This window comes from Notamacropus eugenii, chromosome 6, assembly GCF_028372415.1.
Source record: "Notamacropus eugenii isolate mMacEug1 chromosome 6, mMacEug1.pri_v2, whole genome shotgun sequence".
Lineage (NCBI taxonomy): Eukaryota > Metazoa > Chordata > Mammalia > Diprotodontia > Macropodidae > Notamacropus > Notamacropus eugenii.
The window spans coordinates 364,807,451-364,831,064 of NC_092877.1; the positions used below are offsets into that span (position 1 = coordinate 364,807,451).

General features: G+C 40.0%; 1 protein-coding gene and 1 non-coding gene across 4 annotated transcripts in view; both read left to right on the forward strand.

The window, feature by feature from the left end:
* KPNA4 (karyopherin subunit alpha 4) overlaps positions 1 to 14,864 on the forward strand; it is a 53,974-nt gene extending 39,110 nt beyond the window's left edge. For all 3 annotated transcript variants that reach the window (XM_072618593.1, XM_072618594.1, XM_072618592.1), the window contains exons 11-17: positions 1,952 to 2,083; positions 4,312 to 4,440; positions 6,660 to 6,764; positions 7,685 to 7,756; positions 10,800 to 10,962; positions 11,473 to 11,567; positions 12,857 to 14,864. In XM_072618593.1, coding sequence (XP_072474694.1) covers positions 1,952 to 2,083; positions 4,312 to 4,440; positions 6,660 to 6,764; positions 7,685 to 7,756; positions 10,800 to 10,962; positions 11,473 to 11,567; positions 12,857 to 12,955 — 795 coding nt within the window. In that variant the 3' untranslated portion in view covers positions 12,956 to 14,864. The remainder of the gene's footprint in view (positions 1 to 1,951; positions 2,084 to 4,311; positions 4,441 to 6,659; positions 6,765 to 7,684; positions 7,757 to 10,799; positions 10,963 to 11,472; positions 11,568 to 12,856) is intronic.
* Positions 5,605 to 5,922, forward strand: LOC140512971 (small Cajal body-specific RNA 7). The gene has a single exon (XR_011970018.1).
* Positions 14,865 to 23,614: the final 8,750 nt, after the last annotated feature.

The following is a 23,614-nucleotide window of genomic DNA, read 5'->3' on the forward strand; positions in this document are numbered from 1 at the left end:
CATCTAAAGAAAAGTGGAGAACCTTGAGGAATCCGGAAGCATAAGGAATCATTGTGTGATAAGCCAAAGGAGAAGAGACACAGGCATCGTCAGATGTCCCAGAGTGTTTCAGTAATGAGAAAAATTGAAGTTAGCGGAGATGAACTGGGCTTCTCTGGCATCTTCATGTTGTATTTCTTAAAAAGAAAATCTCAGCTTCTGTAAGTTTGATATCTGCAGAAATCTTTTCAGTCCTAAGTACTTAAAAGGCAGCACATTTGAAAACTTTCCATCTTTCTTAGTGATATACAGAGATGTATGCTGTTCTCTTCTTTCCTTATTTCCACTTTTTTTTTTTGAGATAGGGACCAACTTAACATTTCTAGCTCAGCCTGAACATGTTAAGACACATTGAAGAATTAGCAGAAAAAAAGTTAGGTAAAATTTTAACCACTTAGTATTTATGTGTTATTTGACTCAGCAAAGTTGTTTGCTTTATGTGAACTATTTTGGGCATATGTTGATGTAAGGTGAGAAGATCTCAGCCATTTGCAAGTTGAAATGGATATGTATGTGTCAGTATAGTTCTGCATGTATTCATAGCACAAGCATTCCCATAAATGTTAACATTTGATGCCAGTGTCTTTTTCCTCTCATGTTAAATACTTTTAACTTTGGAAAATTTCCAGAGAAATAATAAAAGTAACTTCCCTCTTTTTTCTTTTTTTTTTTTAACTTTGTTTTTTCCTGGGTTGCCTTTTGTTTTTAAATCTCCTTGAATTGGAATAAAGTTTCTTTGTAGATTATAGTCATGCCTATGATATTGTAGCATTTTTGTCAAACATTTATTCAATTTTTTGGCCATAGTAGTCTATTTGAGAGTTATTAAGACTACAGATGACTTAAATAATACTTCAAAAAATTCAGAATATTTATCATGATTCATTTCTAGAGTGAGACTGTTTAAAAGGTACCTATGGTTGGTGTGGAAGAACTATCCATTAATAATACTCCAGGGGTTGATGGATCCCTGTGTTGCCTTGATCTGTAGCTTGGGAGATTTTCCATTGTCGTGCAGGGGAGGGTTCCTTCAGAAGGAAAAATCTGATATTAGGGAAAGTCTTAACAATGGATATCAGCTCTTGAAAGTGGTCAGATCAGCTTGACCACACAGACATGCATTTTTGCTTTGCTCAAGCCATTACTGCACCTCTGTGACCAGGACCACTACTATTGTTAGTTTAGTCTTTACATCCATTTATTCAGACGTCCTTTGGACCCACTACTACTCCTCGGCATTGAGAAGGGGATGCGAATTTGTATAGCACCTCCTATGTGCCTAGCCTATGTGCTGAACACTTTGGAAGTGATGGGGAGCATTTACACTTCCTACCCCCTGCTTAGTGCTGTGTATTGTGGGAAGTGTGATTTTGGGGAGGCACAGCGAAGCATGACTTCATGATATTTATTATAAAGGTTAAGTCGAGGGAAAGAGTCCCAGTGGACTTGTAAAGACAAGAAGAATGGGTAGAGGGGGCAATGGAAGCAGGACAGACTAAATGATTCTGTAGGGACAGGAGCTGTTATATACAGAAGTCTGGGGGACACGACAGGATTCTTTTCAGTATTTGACAGTCTGTACTCCTCACTGGTGCACATTAGGACCCCTCCAGACCTTACTAGATGCATTTATGAGATGTTGAGGCCAAAAAAGTCCCCTCCCCCACTTACATCTTCCCTTCTGAAAAAGTGTCTCAATCAGTATACCTAGGCTAGTCCTCTCTGGCCCCATGAACTCTTTCCAAGGGAGTCACTGCTGCTCCACCTAGAAGCCTCCCAGTATGGCTGTAGGGGAGACAGAAGTAAGAAGGGTCATTGATGGGGCTTACCAGAAAAGGGAAATAAAGGGAGGCTTGTTTTTGGCCTGCGTGACACTCCCAAGTCGTTGATGTATCTGATGTTTTTGTTGTAGATACTGGTAGACACTGTCTGGGCCCTCTCTTACCTGACTGATGCTGGCAATGAGCAGATCCAGATGGTCATTGACTCGGGCATCGTCCCTCATTTAGTCCCTCTGCTCAGCCACCAGGAGGTGAAAGTGCAGGTGAGTCTGTTATCAGTAAGGACTTGAGTATGGAGTGTTTTGGGTCACGCAGCATCTTGTTATCAGCACCCCAAACCCCAACCCTGACTCTCAGTGACCTCAGGGCTTCTTGTTTCCCAATATACTGGCCTTCATCCTCTGCATGCTTAAGTGAGCTTACCTGTTGATAGGAGCAAGGGAATACCACGTACTGCTGGGTGTTAGACCTCAAGCCTTCCTTTGGCCACCAGTTCCTGTTTCAAGAGTACAAAAGGGTATTCATGTGCACCTCTGTGGGGAGGCTGGGCTTTCCCATTGCCTCCAGTTCTTAAGTGTCTGCTAAGGATGCCCAGGGGACAATGGTCTTTGCTCATTCTCAGTAGGGGGTGGGGAGTTGAGGGGAATGAAGTTGCGTGTACAGGCATACTCCCAGCCAGTACAGAGAAGTTGGACAGGAGGGAGTCAGGCCGGATCAAGAAGGGCTTCTCCTTGTCCTGGGGAAAGTGAGAGGTTCTAGGATGGGGAAGTGAGCACAGGGTCATCCCAGGCATGTGGAATGCCATTGCAGAGACAGAGATAGGTGAAGGAGCGTCATGTATGTGAGGAACAGAGAGGGTTTGCCTGAGGGATGGTGTGGGTTGGGAGCAACATCCAAGGAGGCTGGGAAGTGTCGTAGTAACTGGATTGTGGGAGGGAGTTAAAGGTTAACCAAAGGAGTTGATATTTTATGTGCTGGGGACACCAGGGAGCCACTGGAGTTTATTAAGTATAGCTGCTTTTAATGGACAATCCCTTTGGCAGCAGTGTGTGGAGGGTGGCCTAGAGTGGGGAGGAGAGGAATAGGGATTACCAGTAAGGGGATGGCGGCACTAATGTAGCTGAGCCGTGGGGAGGGCCTGGAGTTGATGGTGCCTGGGAGGGGGGCCCCCATTGGCAGAGGAGTGTGCAGCAAGGCTTTTACAAATTCTTTATGATCCAGGTATTAGGGATTATGAAGTGGGAGATTAGAAAACTGAAATTCAACTTGGAAGAACTAAATGAAGCTTGGGAAACCTAAATGATTTGTGACTGATAATTAGTGATTAAGTAATCAGCTGATTAGAGTGGAATGTTATTTGAACACAGACACCTTACTGTATCACCTAAAGATTATAGTGTACAATTGGTAACTGTTCTCAGTGTTTTGGAAGTGTGTTTGGGGATTGAGAGGGGGGGTTGTTTTGTTTTTATCCAAATGTAAGCAGGTAAAGATTTGACTGAAACAATAAACAGGGAGGACAGAAATAAAACTGTTTGCAGAGCATAGTTCACACACTTCTTTTTGAGGTGAAAGTAAAGGTCCTTAGAGTTTGGGGGTCCCATTAGGGAGACATCAAGAGTTTTAGAAGTTTCTGAAGTTTTGTTAGAATGAAGTGTGGCATGTGCTTTTCTCTTGAAACCTTATAGATTGAACCATAACCTAAAATTTCCTTCATGTAACTTAGCCAGTTGAATGAGTGCTAGATACTGATTAACTGGGTTCCCTAGTTACCTAGGGGTTCCCTAAATGATTTCTGCTTCAGACTGAAAGAATTTTATGAATGCAAAGCAAGACTTGAAGGGGCATTCGGGAAATCAGTTGAAATGATTTTCTTATGCACTGTTTTATATGCACTTTTTATGCACTTTTTATATGCACTGTCTACTTTGTAAAAGCCAAGAGGATTAAATTTCAGAAATGCATTTCAGAAAAAAATTTTGATGACAGAGTTTGAAATCTTTTAAATAAGAAATTAGGGAACAGAATACCATCTCTAAATGTTTTGGCTAGTCATAGTGAACCAGGAAAGCTTGACTGAAATTCTCTTGTCATGCCAGTAGATACTTGTAACATGAAATACATTGGACTAGAAAGTATTTCTGGCTGCTAGGATCTTCCCCTCTGAGATGCCTGTCTGCTCTTCTGTTCCATCTTACGTGTGCCTGGGTTTTTTTCATGTTGGACTGTGTGCTCCTGAGGACAGGGATGGTATGTTTCCTTTTTTAATATCCCCTTCCCTGCACACGTGCACTCACACAGCCTCCGTGGCACCTGGCATGTAATCAGTGCTTATCGATTGATTTCTGACCATCTTGTCTGTCCTTCCTAGGCATAGGACAATATTTAGAATCTTTCCATGTTTACAGTCAGTTCATTCTACCTTTGAATGCTGTTCACATCTGATTGTGTTCACTCGCACAAAAGTTCAAGGAGTGTTTGTGTCTTTCAGACGGCTGCCCTCCGAGCTGTTGGCAACATTGTCACAGGTACTGACGAGCAGACGCAGGTTGTGCTGAACTGTGATGCTCTTTCACACTTCCCTGCACTTCTGACACATCCCAAAGAAAAAATCAATAAGGTGGGTACATATTGAGTGCCTCAGGCCTCTGCCATTGGGGAGGAGAAGAGGGTTCTGAACTTGCAGCTCCCAGACTTCAGATACCATATGGCCTTCCTGCTGCTGCTTGGCTTATCTGGCTCCTTTGCTGCTTTCAGCTCCCCTCACCTCCATTGGCAGGGATTTATTGTCTGTGGTCTGTGAAACTGAAAGTCAGTTGTCAGAGTGAATGACAGCTATTTGGGGCAATTAGGCCTTTTTTTGTTGGTTTGTTTGGGAAGGGTTGCTGAAGATGTCTTCTTAGTAAAGAGATATTTAAGTTTGATCATTTCCTCAAATACTGACAAATTGAATTTGAGAATCTTATTCACTTTCCAACGTAGGTACTTCATAAAGTGGTTCCTAGGAAGCAAATTGTAAAATCGGTCAGTGACTGTCAGAAGTATTATAGTAGGTGGAACCTCGTCCTTAGTGGTTTCTTTAGTGACTTTAAGTAGGCAGAAGATAGTGCTCATCTTTATTTTACAGGTCCGTGAATTGCTGCAGTTTGGGAATAAAAACTTCCTGTTCACTAAAAAAAACTTGCAAATCCAGCCTGATAGCTGTAAGACTCTGTCTAAGTTCATTTTCCTCAGAGCCATACAGAAGAGTGGTCATTTTTCCCTTTGGTCTAAATTGACTGTTCAGATGCTGTATATTAATAACCCCATCCTGCATTGGGTTGTCACGGCCCAGATAATTGATGGCTTTGCTCTGCCCTTTTTCTTCTAAAGGCAACCTTTGAATTAAGGCTAAGAGGATTACACGCGGTGTGAAAGACTCAGCCATGTATCTCTGACTTCTCAATAGGGTTGGAAAATTTTACCATAAATCATATTTGTATCAAGATGTTTTTGACTTAATATAGGCATCTGCTGTTTAATTTTGCTTTTAATTGGAAATGTGTTTTCAAAGTGGGATTTAAAAAGCCGCCTATTGTGAGTAGGTTTGCAAATTTTCTGTAATGAGAAATTCAGGTTAATTTAAGTTATTTAGGTTTCAAATTAAGATAAAAAAAATATCATGGTATCTCATGGCATGGTTTATTTTTGGTTTATTTTTGGTTTTGTTTTGTTTTTTTAGAACAATTTGCCAAATAAATACATAAAAGCAATTGTAAAGTGATTTTTAAAAAGCTTGCTCTCTTGGAAATGATGAAACAGAGATAATTGGGTGCATTTGAATGGTGTGTGATTTGAGCATTATTAAATTATTACAAAATTAAGTAAACATTAAAATTGGGGGGGGGGTGTATGTGTATGCGTGGGTGCAAGTGTAAAGGCTAAGGAAAAGGAGCCCTGACTGACAGTGCAGATATCGGAGTGCATCTGAGGCTGCTGTAAAGATACGTGAGTGTTTATTACAGCTTTGCCAATGATTATAGCTCAGTAACAGCTCACTTACCTGCCTGGCACCCTACGGTCTCTAACAGGTTCCTAAATGTGGACCTGTGGTCTGATCCAGAAGAGCGAAGTGTTTGCTGATTAGTATTTTTGGCATAAAATGTTCTTTCCCCCTCCCCATTGCCCCCTATATCCCCATCAATTAAATGAGTAGACAAATGTACTTTTTTTTCCTTCAGGTATCTATAAATTCTAATGACTTGCTGCACAGGTATTTCCCCTCTATTTACCATAAGAGCAGTGGTTTTAGTGGGGGGCTTTTTAAAAATGGTTTTTAGTATTTTTAGTGAAAAATTGAAAGCATTTGGTAAGAGTAATAAAAGAATTCATCACAGACAGAAATAAAATAGCCAATCAGAAAAAACAGTAAAGCAGGAAGCCCCTTCTTCCTTATCACTGTTTCTGCTGGTCCTGGTTCCTCAGGAGAGAAGACCTTTTAAAATGGATTTGTTCTTTGTCAGCCAGGACTTGGAGCCATAGTGGGACCAAATCCTTGTAAAAAGCATGTTAAGTTTTGTTCCTGTAAGATCAAAACTATCATTGCATTAAACCTTTGCAGTTACTTTTTTAAATTCTCACACATATTCACTGCAGTTCTTATTTTAGTTTGGTTTTTACTTTTGCTCTGAATCTTTTGTTTTAGATTTTTTATGGTCCAGTTTTGACAGGACCTGTTTGAATTTTAAGCATTTATGAAGTCATCTCAGATACCATTACACACCATTGAGAATAGGTGTTGATAATTAAATATTTTTAAATTAATCCTATCGATTATTGAAGGGATTTTTTTTTTTCCAGGAGGCAGTATGGTTTCTCTCAAATATCACTGCGGGAAATCAGCAACAGGTTCAGGCAGTGATTGATGCCAGCCTTGTACCCATGATCATACATCTCCTAGACAAGGTAAGGGAGCATTCTTGGGGGGCAAAGTGCAGTCTTCATAGTATTCATAGATTGCCACCAGCCTCATGATCATGATCCATGCATGTTTTAGACAATGCAACATTCTGTGAGGTGATTGTTGTTTAGTAACTGAATTGGTTTGAGTTTATATATTACGAACCTGATAATGTAGTAATAGTAAAACATCAAATTTGGTAAACTTTGTTATACCTAACCTTATAAATAAATCCTTTTTTAATGTGGAAAAGATTTTCCCTGGCTTTTATGTATAATTGTTCTTGCATGGATTTTAATTCTTAGAGGCTTGTTTAAAAAAAACATGAGAAACATTTATCAGGCACCTATTGTGTGCAAAGCCCTGATGGTACTGGCACAGAAGTGGAACAGGCTTTGTCCTTAAGGACCCTTGGGGTGTTGGAGTTTTCAAATTGCTTCTGAGATTCATTGGCTCATATAGGCATTTTTGACCTGTTTAAAAATAAAGCATTCTTCTCTCTGTGATGCTGAATTTTCTGCACATGATACGTTTTTCTCTCTCTTTGTCCCTTTGAACGTATTGTTCATGCTGTGGTGGTGCAGCCCACAAAACATACGTGACAGAATTAGGTGGCAATTTTCACACTTTCACCACATTGTGTATAGAGCTCTGTGATAAGCTCTCTTATGTTTGCCTTCCTTCCTTAGTGTCACAGTTGGTGAAACTGTCAGTTTGGATGGCTGGATGGACCTAGAGAGGGAAACCAGTTATCTCTGCTCAGCATTTGGTCATCTGTCATTAGGTCACTGGACTTTTAATTAGACTTTTTGGGATGAGATGATAGGTCGTTGGCAGTCATCAGTCCTTGATATAGATGTGAACTTAGCATACCCTGTGAGTCTGATTTGTTTTGAAAAGTCTCAGTGCCTTCTGCTTTTTCTAGGGTGATTTTGGAACTCAGAAAGAAGCTGCTTGGGCCATAAGTAACTTAACAATCAGTGGAAGGAAAGACCAGGTAAGGAGGGTGGCATCCATGCTTTTCACTCCCATTATTTTACGTCTTTCAGGGAGGCCTTGGAAGAACCCCAGGGTGAGAGGCACACATGCCTTAGAGAAGAGAAAAGGGGTTGTTTCAGAGTGTTTGTATCCAGTCCTCCTTTGGATCATTTTAGCCCTTCCAACAAGAGAAGCTTCAGCTTGTTGCCTCTAACAGGCCAGGTGCCAGGCTTTATTTAAGTTTTCCTAAACAGTTGTTGAAAGAAGTTTTTTTATCAGACAACACTTCCCTCTGGCTATTTTTAAATTTTTTTTAATTAATTTATTTGTTTTCAGTTTTCTATAATCGCTTCCATAAATTTTCAATTTTCTCCCCCTCCCTCCCCAAGACGGCATATAATCTTATACAGATTTTACACATACATTCTTATTAATATATTTTCACCTTAGTCATGTTACTTAGAAGAATTAAAATGAGTGGGAGAAACCATGAAAATAAACAAAATATAACACAAGAGAAAATGGTCTGCTTCATTCTGCAATCCAATTCCATAGTTCTTCCTCTGGATGTGGGAGGCATTTTGCCTCAAGAATCCACTGGGAATTTTTTAGGTCCTTGCATTTCTGTGAAGGGCTAAGTGTACCAGAAAAATTCCTCACACAGTGTGGTTGTTGCTGTGTATAGAGTTCTCCTGGTTCTGCTCCTTTCACTCAGCATCAGTTCATACAAGTTTTTCCAGGTCTCTGAAGTCTTCCTGTTCATCATCTTTTTTCTTCTGTTTTTTTTTTTTTCAATTATTATTTTATTTGTTTTCAGTGTTCTACAGTTACTTCCATATAACTTAGATTTTTTTTCTCCCCCCTCCTCCTTTCCCCTTCCCTTCCCTCTCCCTCCCTGAGACAGAATACAATTTTATATAAATTCTACACATACATTCCTATTAAATACATTTTCACATTGGTCATGTTGCATAGAAGAATTAAAATGAATGGGAGAAATCATAAAACAAACCAAAATCTAATACAAAAGAAAATGATCTGCTACATTCTGCGATTGAATTCCATAGTTCTTTCTCTGGATGTGAAAGGCATTTTGCCTTAAAAGACCATTGGGAATTTTTTTTAAGTCATTGCATTGCAGTGAAGTTCTAACTCTACCAGAAAAAAGTCTCACACTGTGGTTGTTGCTGTGCACAAAGTTCTCCTGGTTCTGCTCCTTTCGCTCAGCATGAGATCATATAAGTCCCTCCAGACGTCTCTGAAGTCTTCCTGCTCATCATTTCTTATAGCACGATAGTATTCCATTACATTCAGATACCACAGTTTATTCAGCCATTCCCCAGTTGATGGGCATCCCCTTGATTTCCAGTTTTTGACCACCACAAGGAGAGCTACTATAAATATTTTTGTATATGTGAGACCCTTTCCTGTTCTTATGATCTCTTGGGGATAGAGTCCTAGAAGTAATATTGCTGGGTCAAAGAGCATTCACATTTTTGTAGCCCTTTGGGCATAATTCCAGATTGCTCTCCAGAATGGTTTTATCAGCTCACAGCTCCACCAACAATGTATTAGTGTTCCAGTTCTCCCACATCTTGTCCAACATTTATCTTCTTCCTGTTTTGTCATGCTAGCCAATCTAATAGGTATGATGTGGTACCTCAGAGTTGTTTTGATTTGCATCTCTCTAATCAATAGTGATTTAGAGCATTTTTCCATGTGACTATAGATGTCTTTAATTTCTTCCTCTGAAAACTGCCTGTTCATATCCTTTGACCATTTATCAATTGGGGAATGACTTGTATTCTTGTACAATTGACTCAGTTCTCTATATAATTTTAGAAATGAGGCCTTTATCACAGACACTAGTTGCAAAAATTCTTTCCCAGTTTTCTGCTTCCCTCCTAATCTTGGTTGCATTGGGTTTGTTTGTGTAAAAACTTTTCAATTTAATGTAATCAAAATTATCCATTTTGCACCTCATAATGTTCTCTATCTCTTGTTTGGTCAAAAATTTCTCCATAAATCTGACAAATACACTATTCCTTGCTCCCCTGTTTTGTTTATAGTATCAATCTTTATACCGAGATCATGTATCCATTTGGACTTTATTCTTGTGTACGGTGACAGGCATTGGTCTATGCCCAGTTTCCACCACACTGTTACCCAGTTTTCCCAGAAGTTTTTGTCAGACAGTGAGTTCTTATCCCAGAAGCTGGGGTCCTTGAGTTTATCAGACAGTGGATTGCTATATTCGTTGATTTCTGTGTCTTGAGTACCTAACCTGTTCCATTGGTCTACCTCTCTATTTCTTAGCCATTACCAAGAGGTTTTGATGATTGTTGCTTTATAATACAATTTGAGATCTGGGAGGGCTAGGACACCTTCCCTAGCATTTCTTTTTATTAGTTCCTTTAATATTCTGGACCTTTTGTTTTTCCAGGTGAATTTTGTTATTATTTTTTCTAGCTCTAGAAAATAATTATCTGATAGTTTGGTAGGTATGGCACTGAATAAGTAAATTAATTTGGGTAGAATTGTCATTTTTATTGTATTAACTCGCCTACCCACGAGCAGCTGATGTTTTTCCACTTACTTAGATCTGACTTTCTTTGTGCAAAAGGTGTTTTGTAATTGTGTTCATGTAGTCCCTGGGTTTGTTTTGACAGGTAGACTTCCAAATATTTTATCGTGTCTACTGTAGCTTTAAATGAGATTTCTCTGTCTATCTCTTGCTTTGGGGCTTTGCTAGTAATATATAGGCAAGTAGATGATTTATGTGGGTTTATTTTGTAACCTGCAACTTTGGCATTTATCAGAATTTCATTTTTGTTGTGTTGGTAACATTTATCACCAATGAATTTGACTTGATTTTTATCATATGGAGTGTAATACTCGACCTGACTGACGTTCTGTGCAGAACTTCACCAGTTTTCCTTGACAAGAAGAGAATGTATTTAATTGTTGTATGATTGGACCTTCATTTCATTCTTGTGGTAATGATTTACGTGCTTTTTTTTTAATGTACACGACTAAGTTCCTCTAATTCCTCATTTCCTTAGGTGGCCTACCTTATCCAGCAGAATGTTATCCCACCCTTCTGCAACTTGCTGACTGTGAAAGACGCTCAGGTTGTGCAGGTGGTACTTGATGGGCTAAGTAATATATTAAAAATGGCTGAAGATGAGGCTGAAACCATAGCCAATCTAATAGAAGAGTGTGGAGGTGAGCTCAATGTTTTGGCAAATATTTAAATCACTAAGTAAAACTTCTGACATTTTTCAGTTTATTGCCTTGAGGAGTATTTGAATAACTTAACTTTTAACTCTTCACTTTTCATGTGTGCCCTGCCACTTTAAACATTAAATAACAAACTAATTTTGTTCATCTCTTCTGCTTTATAAGGTAATATAGAAGATTGAAAAGCATGGACTAATTATAAATTTTCAGATCTTACAAGTAAATCAGTGGTCTTTGGGTAGAAATATATGTGGTTTTGCTTTCTTTGTCCATATGGTGAATGATTAACAGGCCAATCAGCATTTGAAGGCAAATACTGCCTCTCCTTTCATTCAGTTTTCAAGTAACATAGTTGTACCATATAGAACTGTGGCCAGAACGAAATTTTGCAGGGCCCTTCTCCAAGTTAAACATGAGATTTCAAAGTAGATGTAATTCATGACTTTGATAGTTATTATTTTTTAATGTAATACTTAATAAAATGGTTTTTTGCAGGCCTTGAAAAGATCGAACAGCTTCAAAATCACGAAAATGAAGACATCTACAAGCTGGCCTATGAGATCATCGATCAGTTCTTCTCATCAGATGATGTATTAACTTTAAATTCATTTCTTAACTTCATTCTGTTACTTTTGAAGGGGAAAGCTGGAAGTGGGTATTTTTGAGGGGCATTTTTTTGTGTGTAGTGGGAAGAAAATAGCAAAACAGCACATCAGCTACTTGGCTGTTGACTTGAGATTGTTGAAAGGCTGATTATCCTAAAAAATGATATCGTTTTTATTCTGAAGTTACCCTTATCAGGTAAAGGTTTTAACTTCTTAAAAATCCTTTCAAAAAGGTATTACTTGTAAGTGAATGGTGTAAACACTTGACAAAGTGAAGAATGTAGGCACTTACTCAGATGCTTCCTTGTGGCTCTAGTCGTGTTATCTGCAGGTGGCGTGTGCTGCAATCATTTCGACGGTAATTAAGAATAACCATCTGGCCACAGTTACGTTCTTCGATCTGTGACAGTCTTCCTTTGAATCAATATTTATGGCTACCACATTGCCAAATGTTATTGTTCAGGACTTGAAGTTGTTAGCTGTCTGTCCAACCTTTAAGAGGTAATTTGGCATTTTAGATTAAGAAGGAGCTGCAGGGTTAGGAAGACATGGATTCAAGTCTGACTTCTGATCCACATAGCTTGTGGCCTTGGTTGAGTTCCTAAGTGCCCAGGACACCAAAGGCCACAAGTTGCAGCAGTTGGGGCTCGATATCAGTAGAGGAGGGTTGTCTCAGTTGGGATTCCATTCACCACACCAAGAATATCACTGCTCTGGACAAAAATCCCTTTATCTGCTTTACCTACAAAGTCCCAATTAGAGGAAAACTGAGATTAACGTGAGGTTACTTCAGAACTATAAAAGGCTGTAGATCTGACCTCTAAGCATTGTCCTTCCAAAGTATCAAAAGGTTAAAAAGTGTAAAGCAATCGGCATAGAGCATGCAATCTTCAAAAATATTGAGAAATCTTATGAGGCAAATAATAGAAATATTATTAACTTATTAACATAAATGTGGAAATCCTAAATAAAATCTTAGCATAATTGTGGCTGGTTAGTCCTTCTCCCTGGAAAATCTGTCAAGAGGAGTAATTGTATCAGTGCAGTTCATTGCATTAGCAGAAAAAATATTAAGAATCCCATTAGATCAACAAAACTTGAAGTATCAGCTTTTTAAAAGTTTTAAAATAGTATTGATTTAGAAATAGAAATTTTGCTTTAAAGGAGAATCATTGTGATGCAAAATCTTCTGAAACTATGTAAGATTTGATTTTGAGATGTCTAGCCTTAACCTTTTTTCCTTTCTCTCCTCCCTGCCCCGCCCCCCCTTCCAGATTGATGAAGACCCTAGCCTTGTTCCAGAGGCAATACAAGGGGGAACATTTGGTTTCAATTCCTCTGCCAATGTACCGACAGAAGGGTTCCAGTTTTAGAAAGATGTTGTGGAAGTGTTGGGTACAATGCAGCACTGATATATATACATATATATATAAAAAAAAGGTTTGATCCATCAAGCTTGGCTCATGGGATCTGCTGCTGCATTAAATCGGGGAAAGAGAACGTGAAGATTTCATTTGGAATCACAGAAAGCCCAAATGAAGTCAAGATGGCGAGTGGGTGCGAGTGAGAGTGAGTGGCAAAATGTAATGAAAAACTTCACACGAATGCTTATTTAGGTCGTTCAAAGGAAAAGGGCTCAGGTCACTGGCGTGCTGGGCCTGAGAAGGAACATGGATAGAGCTAGAGCAACAAGGGGGTGCAGAACCACCATCTTCCAGCCTTGTAAGCATTAATGAGAACAGGGTGCCCGTCCAAGCCCGAGGAGAGAGCCCAGTCTTGCTGTGACTTCAGCCCTGTGTGAGTGGAAGACACTGAGCAGGCTCTGGCCTCCGTGGTGGGGAGCCCGGCTCATCTTTCAGACCCAGGGCTCCTCCCTCGGGGAGCACACCCCAGTTGTGGAGGGGCGCGTGTGCGAGAGTGTGGTTGTGGTGCTGTATGGGGATGCGTGCGAGCTTGATTCGCCTTCAGGGGCTGGGGACAAACCTGGGAATCATCAGGGGGAGACCCGAAGTGTTGGCGTACACTGGACATGGAAAATAAAAGACCGGTTTAGCAGCAGACTTTGGTTTACTTCTGCAGCCTGGGTTTCCTTTCCCTTTCTCTTGGACCTTATTTTTTTTCCTTTCCTTTTCCTTTCTGTTTGTCCTTTTTCTTTTCATTCTTTTTTTCCCCTAAATACTTTATCTAGTATTGCTTTTTTAGTTGCTTGTCAAGTCAGATAACTTTTCTGGAAGGAGTCCCTGTGCATTTGCACCAGATGAATGTCTGATGTTAGGAAAAGCTTTCCATATCATCAAAACCAATTTGTGTAGACTTTTGCATGAAAAATCAGAATTTCCCTCCAAATAGACTGTGTTGCAGTACACAAGTTGCCATAATAGTAACAAACAGTAAAATGTGCTTTCTAAAGCCATCCCTTTCATTTTCAAAGATAACATGAAGCTCTTTGCATGTGGTAATAATCTACAGCCTAGTTCAGTTTTAGATTTTGTTGAGTCCTGTAAAGAAGAAAAAAGAAAAAAGTTTTCAGTTGTGGTAGAATCCCGTGCTGTGTTTAAATGTTACTTGCTTTCAAACTTTGTTTTCTATGAAAATGATATGGAAACTTCTAAAATGGAATTTGGTGCATATGTACTGCCGAATAAAGGCCGATGACGAGGTGTGAATAGATGTACAAATCAAGTAATGGTTTGAACACCTTTAATAATATGCCTAATCTGTTCAATTGTTTTAGAATCTTTTTATCTTAGATGTAGGCAGCCATGAACAATCTATTTTGAGCCACTTTAGGGAGAAAACTTTGTATTTCTAAAACTTGCATAAAAGACATGCAAGTGGTTTTTATAAATTGGAATAATACCTCAGTTTTGAGGTTCTGCACACTAAATTAAATGTGACACAAATAAATTTGTACAAAAAGGAGAACTCTTTATAAGGTGGCTCATTGTAGGAAACCCTGTGCCTTCCCCTTCGAGCACACGTGTTGCATGAACAGCGGTTTGCTATAAGAAACATACCAGATTAGCCACCATTAGCATCGTTATCTACTTTGTGTTTAAAAATCAACTGGTAATTCTGAAACACTGTAGAATGGATAAAGATTATTTTGTGATCATAACTCTTTGTTGGACTAGAGTATTTTTGCAGCATTCCTTGTCATCAGAACATGGTTAAAGTTTAAAACTAGAAGCAGCAGAAAACTAGCTTGTAAAATTTATCCAAGTAGAGTGCAGGCTAGGCTGTCTTGGGGAAATAAACATTAAAACTTAAAGCAATGTTTTACATGGGCTGTGGTATGTGTGTGTGTGTGCGTGCGCAGGGGGAGGGGCTTTCTATTAGTAGGACACAACAACAGAAAAATTCAGCTTATTAAGGTTCTCACTTTCTTACCTCTTAGGCTTTTGACCTGCCTCAAAACCAAAAGAATATACGAGATTGACTTTTGATCAGCTCAGTTGTGCAATTTCATTTCTTTGCACCTGCAGACCTATGCACTCTCTCCCCTTTCAAGTAACCTTTCCCCTGAAAATGATCTGAAGAATGACTTCAACTCTTTTAGAACCGTGCCCTCGCAGCATTGGTCTGTCTGTCGCTTGAATGACGGGTTTTGTACAAACACCGAATTTTCCCATGAGATTTGGTAATGGATGTTTACATAGAAATGGGCTAAATGCCTTACGTAAATTCATCAAGCCATAAGCCCTTTATTTTTCTTCCATTGGCAAATAGGACTTAAAAGATAAAAGGAACTTATTGCTTACATTTTGTTATTGAAGCACACATCTCATTAATATAAGGGCTGTTTCATACTGCAAACATATTTCCCCTTAAACCCATAGCTTTGAACCCTTTTCTTCCCACTCTTAATAGGAGATCTTTGTCTATGTTTTCTTTCAAGTCTCTTTTCTCTTAGCATCTGTTAATAGTTAACTGATTGCATATTTAAATACAGTTATGTACTGTTAGCCAATAGTCCAGGAAGTTGGCTTACCGAAAATAGGACTTCATTATTTCTCAGTGAAGGAAAAATGGATAATTTTCTTCCCTCTCTTCATCCCCGTCCCCAATAAAAATGCTAAGTTGGAGTCATGTGCATAACCCTAGATTAATATTTACCTTCTTGGGGGGACAGCCAAAGAGGTGTTGCAGAGATGAAAAATAAATGACTGGTTTCTAAGCTAAATTTTGAAGAGAGTGCTGCTGACCCTTCCTTGATTATCATGTTAGAATGAGTACATTTCACCCAGCTCAGAAGGAAACCAGGGATTGAAGATTCTTTTCCATTTGTTAAATGTAGATTTAGGTTAAGGAAAACTGGTTACTGCCACTTGGGTTTTCCTTAAAGAAAGTACAGTTGTGATTACAGTTCACATCTTAGTTATAGGTAGGAATTTGCATTAAAACAGTAATGTAGGTGGGCTAGGGGTCTGAACAATATCTCCTGATCTCTCCTTGGCCTGCCCTTCCTACCATCTTCCCTATGAGGGGAGGAGGTGGGAGGAAGAGGGATCCTTGGTGGGGTGGGTGGTAAGAGGAGCAGAAGGCAGAAGAGAGATGATAGATAAATTTTGATTATAAGCGTCTGGGAAAATCAGACATCTCTTGTGACCTGAAAAAAGCTGAGGTTGTGAATGAAGAAACTAGACCTAGAGGAGTGGCCATTATGAATGACCAAATTGGGTCTAGACTGCTAACTAGAATCATGCTCTCCTAGATAAATTAAGAAATGCTCCTCTGATTTTTCTAGTCCCTTAACATATGAAAGCCTCTATGCTAACCTCAACTTAGGAGGAATATATTTATTTTTTGGTATATTAATATGAGGGAGGCTTATACTTTTAATGGCACCATTTCTGGAAGGGTGCTAAAAATAAGATTCCTTGAACTACAACCCCATTTTCTTTAGTGTTGTCTTCATATCTCCCTTCTGCTAATGGAAGACAGTCTAAATGATGGTAGGGCCAGTACTTCAAGCTAGAATCCTATACAAATAAAAGGAAGGTTCATTCTGAGTTGTCATGGTTTGGGCCCTAGTGAGAGCTGATACTTCATTTGCTCAGCTTAAGAATGTGGAGCTATGGCCTGTCCACTATGTAGGAGGTAGAGAATTTGGGCAAGACCACAATGGCCGAGTGTATTTGGGGCCAGGGGCAGCCAACCTTGCTTTGTAAAGAGATTTTTAATCTGCCCTGAACCCATAGCAATCAGAATTGCTGGGAAGACGGATTGGTTTCTACCCTTCACAAGCCAGGGTGGTGATGTATGATCCCCAACTAAGCCAATAATTCCTAGACACTGGATTAGCCTACTACCTATCGAAGTAATGACCTTAAGGCTTTCATTGAAAAACTTCAAATGTGAGGGATCTATTTTTCTCTTAAGAACAATAAAGTTCTTGAAGTGTGACCCCATTGGTAATGTGTGTGTGTTCTTTCTTAGTATGTTTACTCATTTTAAATAGAGTACAGAAAGCTGTGGCTACACTGTAGAGATAAGTAGCACCTGAGTCTTACAGGAACACTTTCCAATCAAGTAATAAGGTCCAGTGGCCTCTGCCCAACACTATGAATAAAGTTGCAAGTGGACAGACAAATCTAGGCTTTATTTTTACTAAGATTTTCAAAGCACAGTGATTTCCTGGCTCCTTCAGGGTGCTTTATATGTGAGTAGGAGTATCCTAGATCCTCTATTAACAAAAAGCTGTTTGATGGGATTTAGACGCTAAAGAATGTCGCAGTCCCAGTCCCACAAGTTACGATTCTGATTGTTCTGAGGTGGTGATGAGATAATGCTGGGTTCAAACCAGCATGTATGCATGAGGTCATTTGATTTGCTTGAGGGAACACAAAAAATGGGAACCAGTCTAGGCTGCTCCAGAGCCCCCTCTGACCCTCCAGAGTACTCTCCTTGGATGGTCAGCATGAAATTGCTTAGCTCATCATTTCCCCTCATCTGGTTTCACTGACCGCCTTGCCCTTGGAACAAAAAGTAATGCGTCTTTTTGGGGGTACCATGCGAGCTCCCCATTTTTTGTCACTCCAGACTTTTTCTAGTTCCATGTTGCCGGAAACAAAGGGTATCTGCTTTAACGAGCACAGATAGTATTCATTGTGTTCAACCTGAGTTGCTGTTTGATATTGTGTCCACTCAGGTTGTGGTACTTTTCCCTGCTTCTGCTTAATTCACCCTTCGTCCATTCACAAAAGTCTTCCGATGGTTGTTTGAATTCCTTATCTATGGTCCTTAGAGAATAGTTGTTTCTGCACATTAGATTTGTTTGTGTACACCACAGTTTGTTCACTTATGCAGTCCCCGTTGTTTACTTCCAGTTCTACTCCAGTGATGATTTTGGCTCAGAATGACCTACAGTCACCAGGTTGGGCTCTAGAAGTTAGTCTTCTGGGTTTCCGAGCTCTCAAAGAGCCACCGAGTTCATCTGCCTCAGGTAGCATTTCTTAAACTCTGTGTTAAGTGCAAAAGATACAGAGAGGAAAAAGTCCTTACTGCCAAGGAGCTCACAGTCTACTAGGTAAACAACATGTAAACTGCATTACGTACATGACTTACAGAGGAGATGGAAGGTAATCTCAGAGGGAGGGAGTGGGGCTGGTAATGGACTCTTGCAAAAGTGAGAATTGAAAAAAGTTTTGAAGGAAGCCAGAAAAACCAAAAGAACAGTGAGGAGAGCGTTCCATGTAGTTGAAAGAAAACTAGTTCAAAGGAAGGTGGAGCATTGTTTGCAAGGACCAGCAAGCAGATGAGTGTGGGTTGGGACACAGTTTTATAGAAGATTGGAATAGTAGGAAGGGGAGAGGTTGAAAAGAGGACTTCATCATTGATCATGGTAATAGCCACTGGAGTATGACAACTAGTCCAAAGGAAGGTGGAGCATTGTTTGCAAGGACCACTGGAATATGCTGAGTTGGGGGCAAAAGAGGGTGTAACATTTTAGGAAAGTCACTGTCATCTGAATGGAGAATGGATTGGATTGAAGAGAGGCTTGCTTTAGGGAAACCAGCTAGAATCTAGAAGAGATGAACTTGCGTGGTGGCTGTACAATATATAGGAGAGATGCCTTGAAAGTAAAAGTGGCAGTGGAATGGATTTGTAAGGTGAGTGAGAGTGAGGAATTGAGGATGACATGGCAGTAGTGAACCTGGGCAGATTGGAAGTAGGGAAATTTAGATTGAGGGCTTGGGGGAGGAAGATAATGAGAGTTATGTTTTGAACATCCAAATGTCCAAAAGGCAGATGGTGATGCCTGACTGGAGCTCAGGAGAGACGTGGGCAGGTTCTATAGATCTAGGAAGCATCTTCACAGAGAGCACTGAACTTGTGGATGCTGATTAGGTCAATCAAGTGAAATAGGATAGAGGGAGAAGAGATCCTTGGGCAGAAGGTGCAGAGAGACTACCTATGGTTGGTGGTCATGACAGATGAAAAGTTGAACCAAAACATGCCAACAGTGGAGCAGAAAAGGAGTGGGTAGCCTTCAGAGTTTTGGTATACAGTATCACAATAATCATCTGAGTCCAAACACAAATATCAAGATTAGTTTGATGAAAATGATGGGGAAATAAATACATGAAAGGTGACCTCAGAGGAATGACAGTCCCTCAGCTGGGAGGACCAGGAAAGATCCCTTAAAAAGGTAAACTGTGAGCTAAGTCTTCAAGCAAGATAGGAGATGGAAATGAGGAAGGATTCCAGGCACAGGCAACTAGGATAGCCTCTGTGATGAAGTATCTTTTTGTGCAAGGAGGCCAGCATCTTGAATCAGAAGGTCTTAGAGTATGTGGAGAAAACCAAAGGGTAAGGTTTCTGGAAAAATAAGAAGGGCCCATTTTGTGAAGGTCTTGAAAAACCAGATAAGGAGATTTTCTATTGAATCCTGGAGGTAATAGGGAGCCACTGAAATTTATAGCATAAAGGAGTAACATGATCCTATCTGCACTTTAGGAAGATCATTTTGGCAGCTGAGTAGAGAATGAGCTTGAGTGGGGAGACACCAGAAGCAAGGAAGCCAACCAGGAGGCTACTGCAACAGTTAGGGGGGAGGCAATGGACACCAAGATGGTGGCCATATGAGTGGAGAAGTGATAAAGCAGATGATAATAAAATAATAACAATAGCTAGCATTTGTGTGGCACTTCAACATCAGCAAAATGCTTTACAATACTTCATTTCTTCTTCACAGCAATCCTGTGAGCCAGGTGCTATCAATTAATCCCATTGTACAGATAAGGAAATTGAGGCAAACAGAAGTCATGACTTTCCCAAAAGTCACAGCTAGTAATATGAGGTCAAATTCGAACTCATAACTTCTTGACTCAGGTCTAGTGCTCTGTCTACTGAACCACCAAGATGTTATGAAGGTGGAAAATTTGGCAATGGTTAGGACATGTGAAGTGAGTGCCATTGAATAGCCTGAGGTTACAAGCCTGAAAATGAGGAGGATGGTTCCCTTGATAGTGAAAGAGAAGTTTGCAAAAGGGAAGGTTCAGAAAGAAGACTTAGTTCTGTCTTCTGATATGTTGAGCTTGAGATATCTATGGAATACACCATTGGAGATATTCAGTAGGCAGTTGGCAGTATACATCAAGAGACAGGTTATGACTGGATAAATAAATCTGATAGAAATGGGAACTGAACCCATGAAAGCTGTTGAGGTCACCAGGTGAGATAGTATAGAATATGAGGAGAAGAAAGCCCAGGACAGAGCTTTGGGAGCTCCTCTCAGTCAGTGGATGTGACCTGGAGGAAGATCCAGCAAAGGATACTGAGAAAGAATGGTCACACAGGAGAATCAGGAATGAAGGGAGCAAAAGGGTAGAGAAAAGGGAACGTCAAGGAAAAGACACAACAGTGTCCAAGAAATCAGAGGAGTCAAGGTGGAGGACTGAGAAAAGAACATTAGACTTGGTTTTTCATATGCAGCCCTCATCGGCTCTACTTTGCATATTGAAAGGTTCATTTTATTTGGCATCTGTTATGTTTAGAATTTTTAAAAATCTAAGATGCTTGAAACAGGAAAAAATAAGAGAATTCAAACAAAAATTTAAGTTCATCTCTCCTTTGCCCACCTACAAGGCTAACAGTACTCAACCAAGCTGTCTCCTTTTAGAAAGTGGCTAAGATCTGGGTTCAAATCCCACCACATAACCCTGAGCAAGGGTTCATTTGACATCTTTGAGCCTCAGTTTTCTCATGTGTAAAATGGGGATAAAAATAGCACCTACCTCTCCAATTATTGTGAGGATCAAACAAGATAATAATATAAAGTGCTTTGCAAACTGTGAAGCATTATATAAGAGATTATCATATTATATATTCATTTGATATAATTATATATCAAAGCAATCATATGAACATGAGTTATGGTAATCATTCTCATTAGCAGCAGCATCATCATTATATCCAAAGTGACGAGAGGAAGAATTTGTCATAAAAATATTCTTTGTACTGATTAGATTTTTTTTCTTTGACCTGTTTTCTGGGTAGGTATTTTTAATAAGCAGAGCCAGCATGTATATGTAGGGCTCTAAGGATTGGCTTAACGTGCTTTATACATACATCTATTTTCTTATTTAGTCTTTACCACAGTTGTTGAACTATATCCCAAATTCACTGTTTTTTCTTTCCAATAATGCACCATCCTGCATAGCCACCTGTCTGGCCTGTCGCCGAACGAGTCTAGCCAAATAAAAGAGGGATTCATTTTCATAAGGATTACATTTCACACCTGTAAATTGCATGCCCGTATTCTACAGCAGAGCCGCCACCTGTTGGAAACACATGGCCTTTTTGGCCCTGAGCTCAGGGCCTTTGTGCAATGAATATTCATAGCCTCCCCTTGAATGGGTCCATCAGCTTTGCCAAAACCAAAGAAGGTGATGAAGCACCATTCAGCATTAAGAGAAATGAGGGCAGACTCGGAGAGAAGCTTATTACGCACACACACCAAAACCAAATGCTGTTTATGTTTATTGTCTCCAGAGGTGACAAGGACACAGAAAACTGAAACCTACTGGAAGGGACTTGGCCTCTTTGATGAGTCTTAGAAAGGCCAAGAAAGACAACCAACCAATTCCCTTGTGATGCCGATGTTTATCTGGTTGAAATGGCACCCACCAGGCCACTGACAGACAGCCCAAAGGGCCAGTCCCCACAACCTCCAGGTTGGGCCCCTCCCCAAAGCACCACTGTACTCAAGAGAAGCTTCTGTTGAATATGAACTCAGATTCTTGTCTTGCCAGCTGAATGAGTTCAGTGCCTTATGCTTCAAAGGTGACTGCCCATAACCATGGGGAAGAGCCTGAGCTTGGTGAACTTCTTCCTTCTTCTTTATGGAATGCACAAGTAACTCAGGCAAAACGTGGTTAAGTGCCAAGAAGGGAGCCTAAAGAACAAACCTTTGGACATGGAGACACAAGGGACCTTGGTCATCATCTACTTCAACTCTCATGTGGCAGATCAGGGCTCTGGTGGAGTGAGTTGCCCAAGATCACACAGGAAATGAATGGTAGATCTGGGAGTTCAATTAGAAGCTGGGGATTATGGACAACTTGATGAAGAATGGTGCACCTGAGCTGGGCTGTGAAGGAAAGGAGGGATCTCAACAAGTAGAGGCTCTGGGCCAGACTCCATATAGATATGGGGAGTAGTATGAGCAAAGAAAGAGAGGGCAAAGACAGGAGGACTAGAACAAGCCATAGTGAGTAAGTAGTCCAGTATGACTGGGAGGTGTGAGGTGGCTCTAGGTGATGACTGTCCAATGCCAAGATAAGGAGTTGGTAGCTGATGCAGTCAGTAATGGGGAGCTTTGGAAAGTTCTTGAGACAATGCAAGGTTACAGAGGTACGTCAGTAATTAAAATCAAGTTGATGAGATAGATATTAGAGTCCTACATCCTACCTCGTGTTCTTCTCAGAACCAAGTGTACCAAAATGAAAAATGTCACCACTCATTCCCTTGAGACGTTTTTTTTCCCTTTTTAAAAAATTGGTTAAAATCCACCTTCTCATTCTCCCATTCCAATACCCTCTATCACTGAGAATACCAAAAAAAATTACAAATATGTAGTCAGTCAAAACAAATTTCCACAATTACTATGTCCAAAAATATTTCTCTAATTCTGTATTTCAAGTCCCTCACCTCTCTATCAGGAGCTGGGCAGCATATTTCATTATTAGTCCTCTGGAAATACTGATTGGTCGTTACTCGGAGAAGAGCTCAGCTCTATATACAATAATATATACAATAATATTCCATCACATTTATGTACTACAAGTTGGTCCATTCCCCAGTTTATGGGCGCTCCCTCAGATTCTCATCCTTTGCTACCTCAAGAAGTATTTTTGTATATCCTTAGAGTATATTTTGTTTAGGAACAAGCCCTCTTTTAATCTGCCTTCTAATTCCGAGTTCCCCACCACAGCCTTTTCCCTTTTCACTCTTCTTTCCCTGTTGAGTGAAATGGATTTCTGTATTCCGTGTGTATATATACTGTTCCATTTCCTGACCAGTTCAGATGAGAGTAAGAAAGGGAGGCATTTTCCTCTACCCCTCTCCTTGTTTGTATAGATGTCTCCTTGTGCACTTCGATTGTATGGGATAATTTCCCTTAACTTTCCTAATCTTGGACAAGTAACTTAACCTTGTTTAAGTCTCCTGGTAGTCTGGAGTCACAGCTTTTGCTCAATGTGAATGTTGTTGTTGTGTCATTGTGTTTGTCCTTCTTTTTTGAAGAAGACCACGGTATCAGAGAAATGATGACATGACTTGCACTTGACTTTGTTTTGAGTGAGGGAATATTTAGCTTGAAGAAGATAAGTCTGTGATCAGTCCAACACTTTGTACTACACATTGCCTTCATCAGTTTCACATCCTGTCTATCCTAACAAGGACATAGTCTATTAAATTCCAGTGTTTGCTGCAAGGGTGCATCCATGAAGTTTTATCAGATTTAGGTAAGCAGAGTTGATGATGAGAAAGTCATGAGATACACAGTCTTCAGTATTAAGGGGCCATTG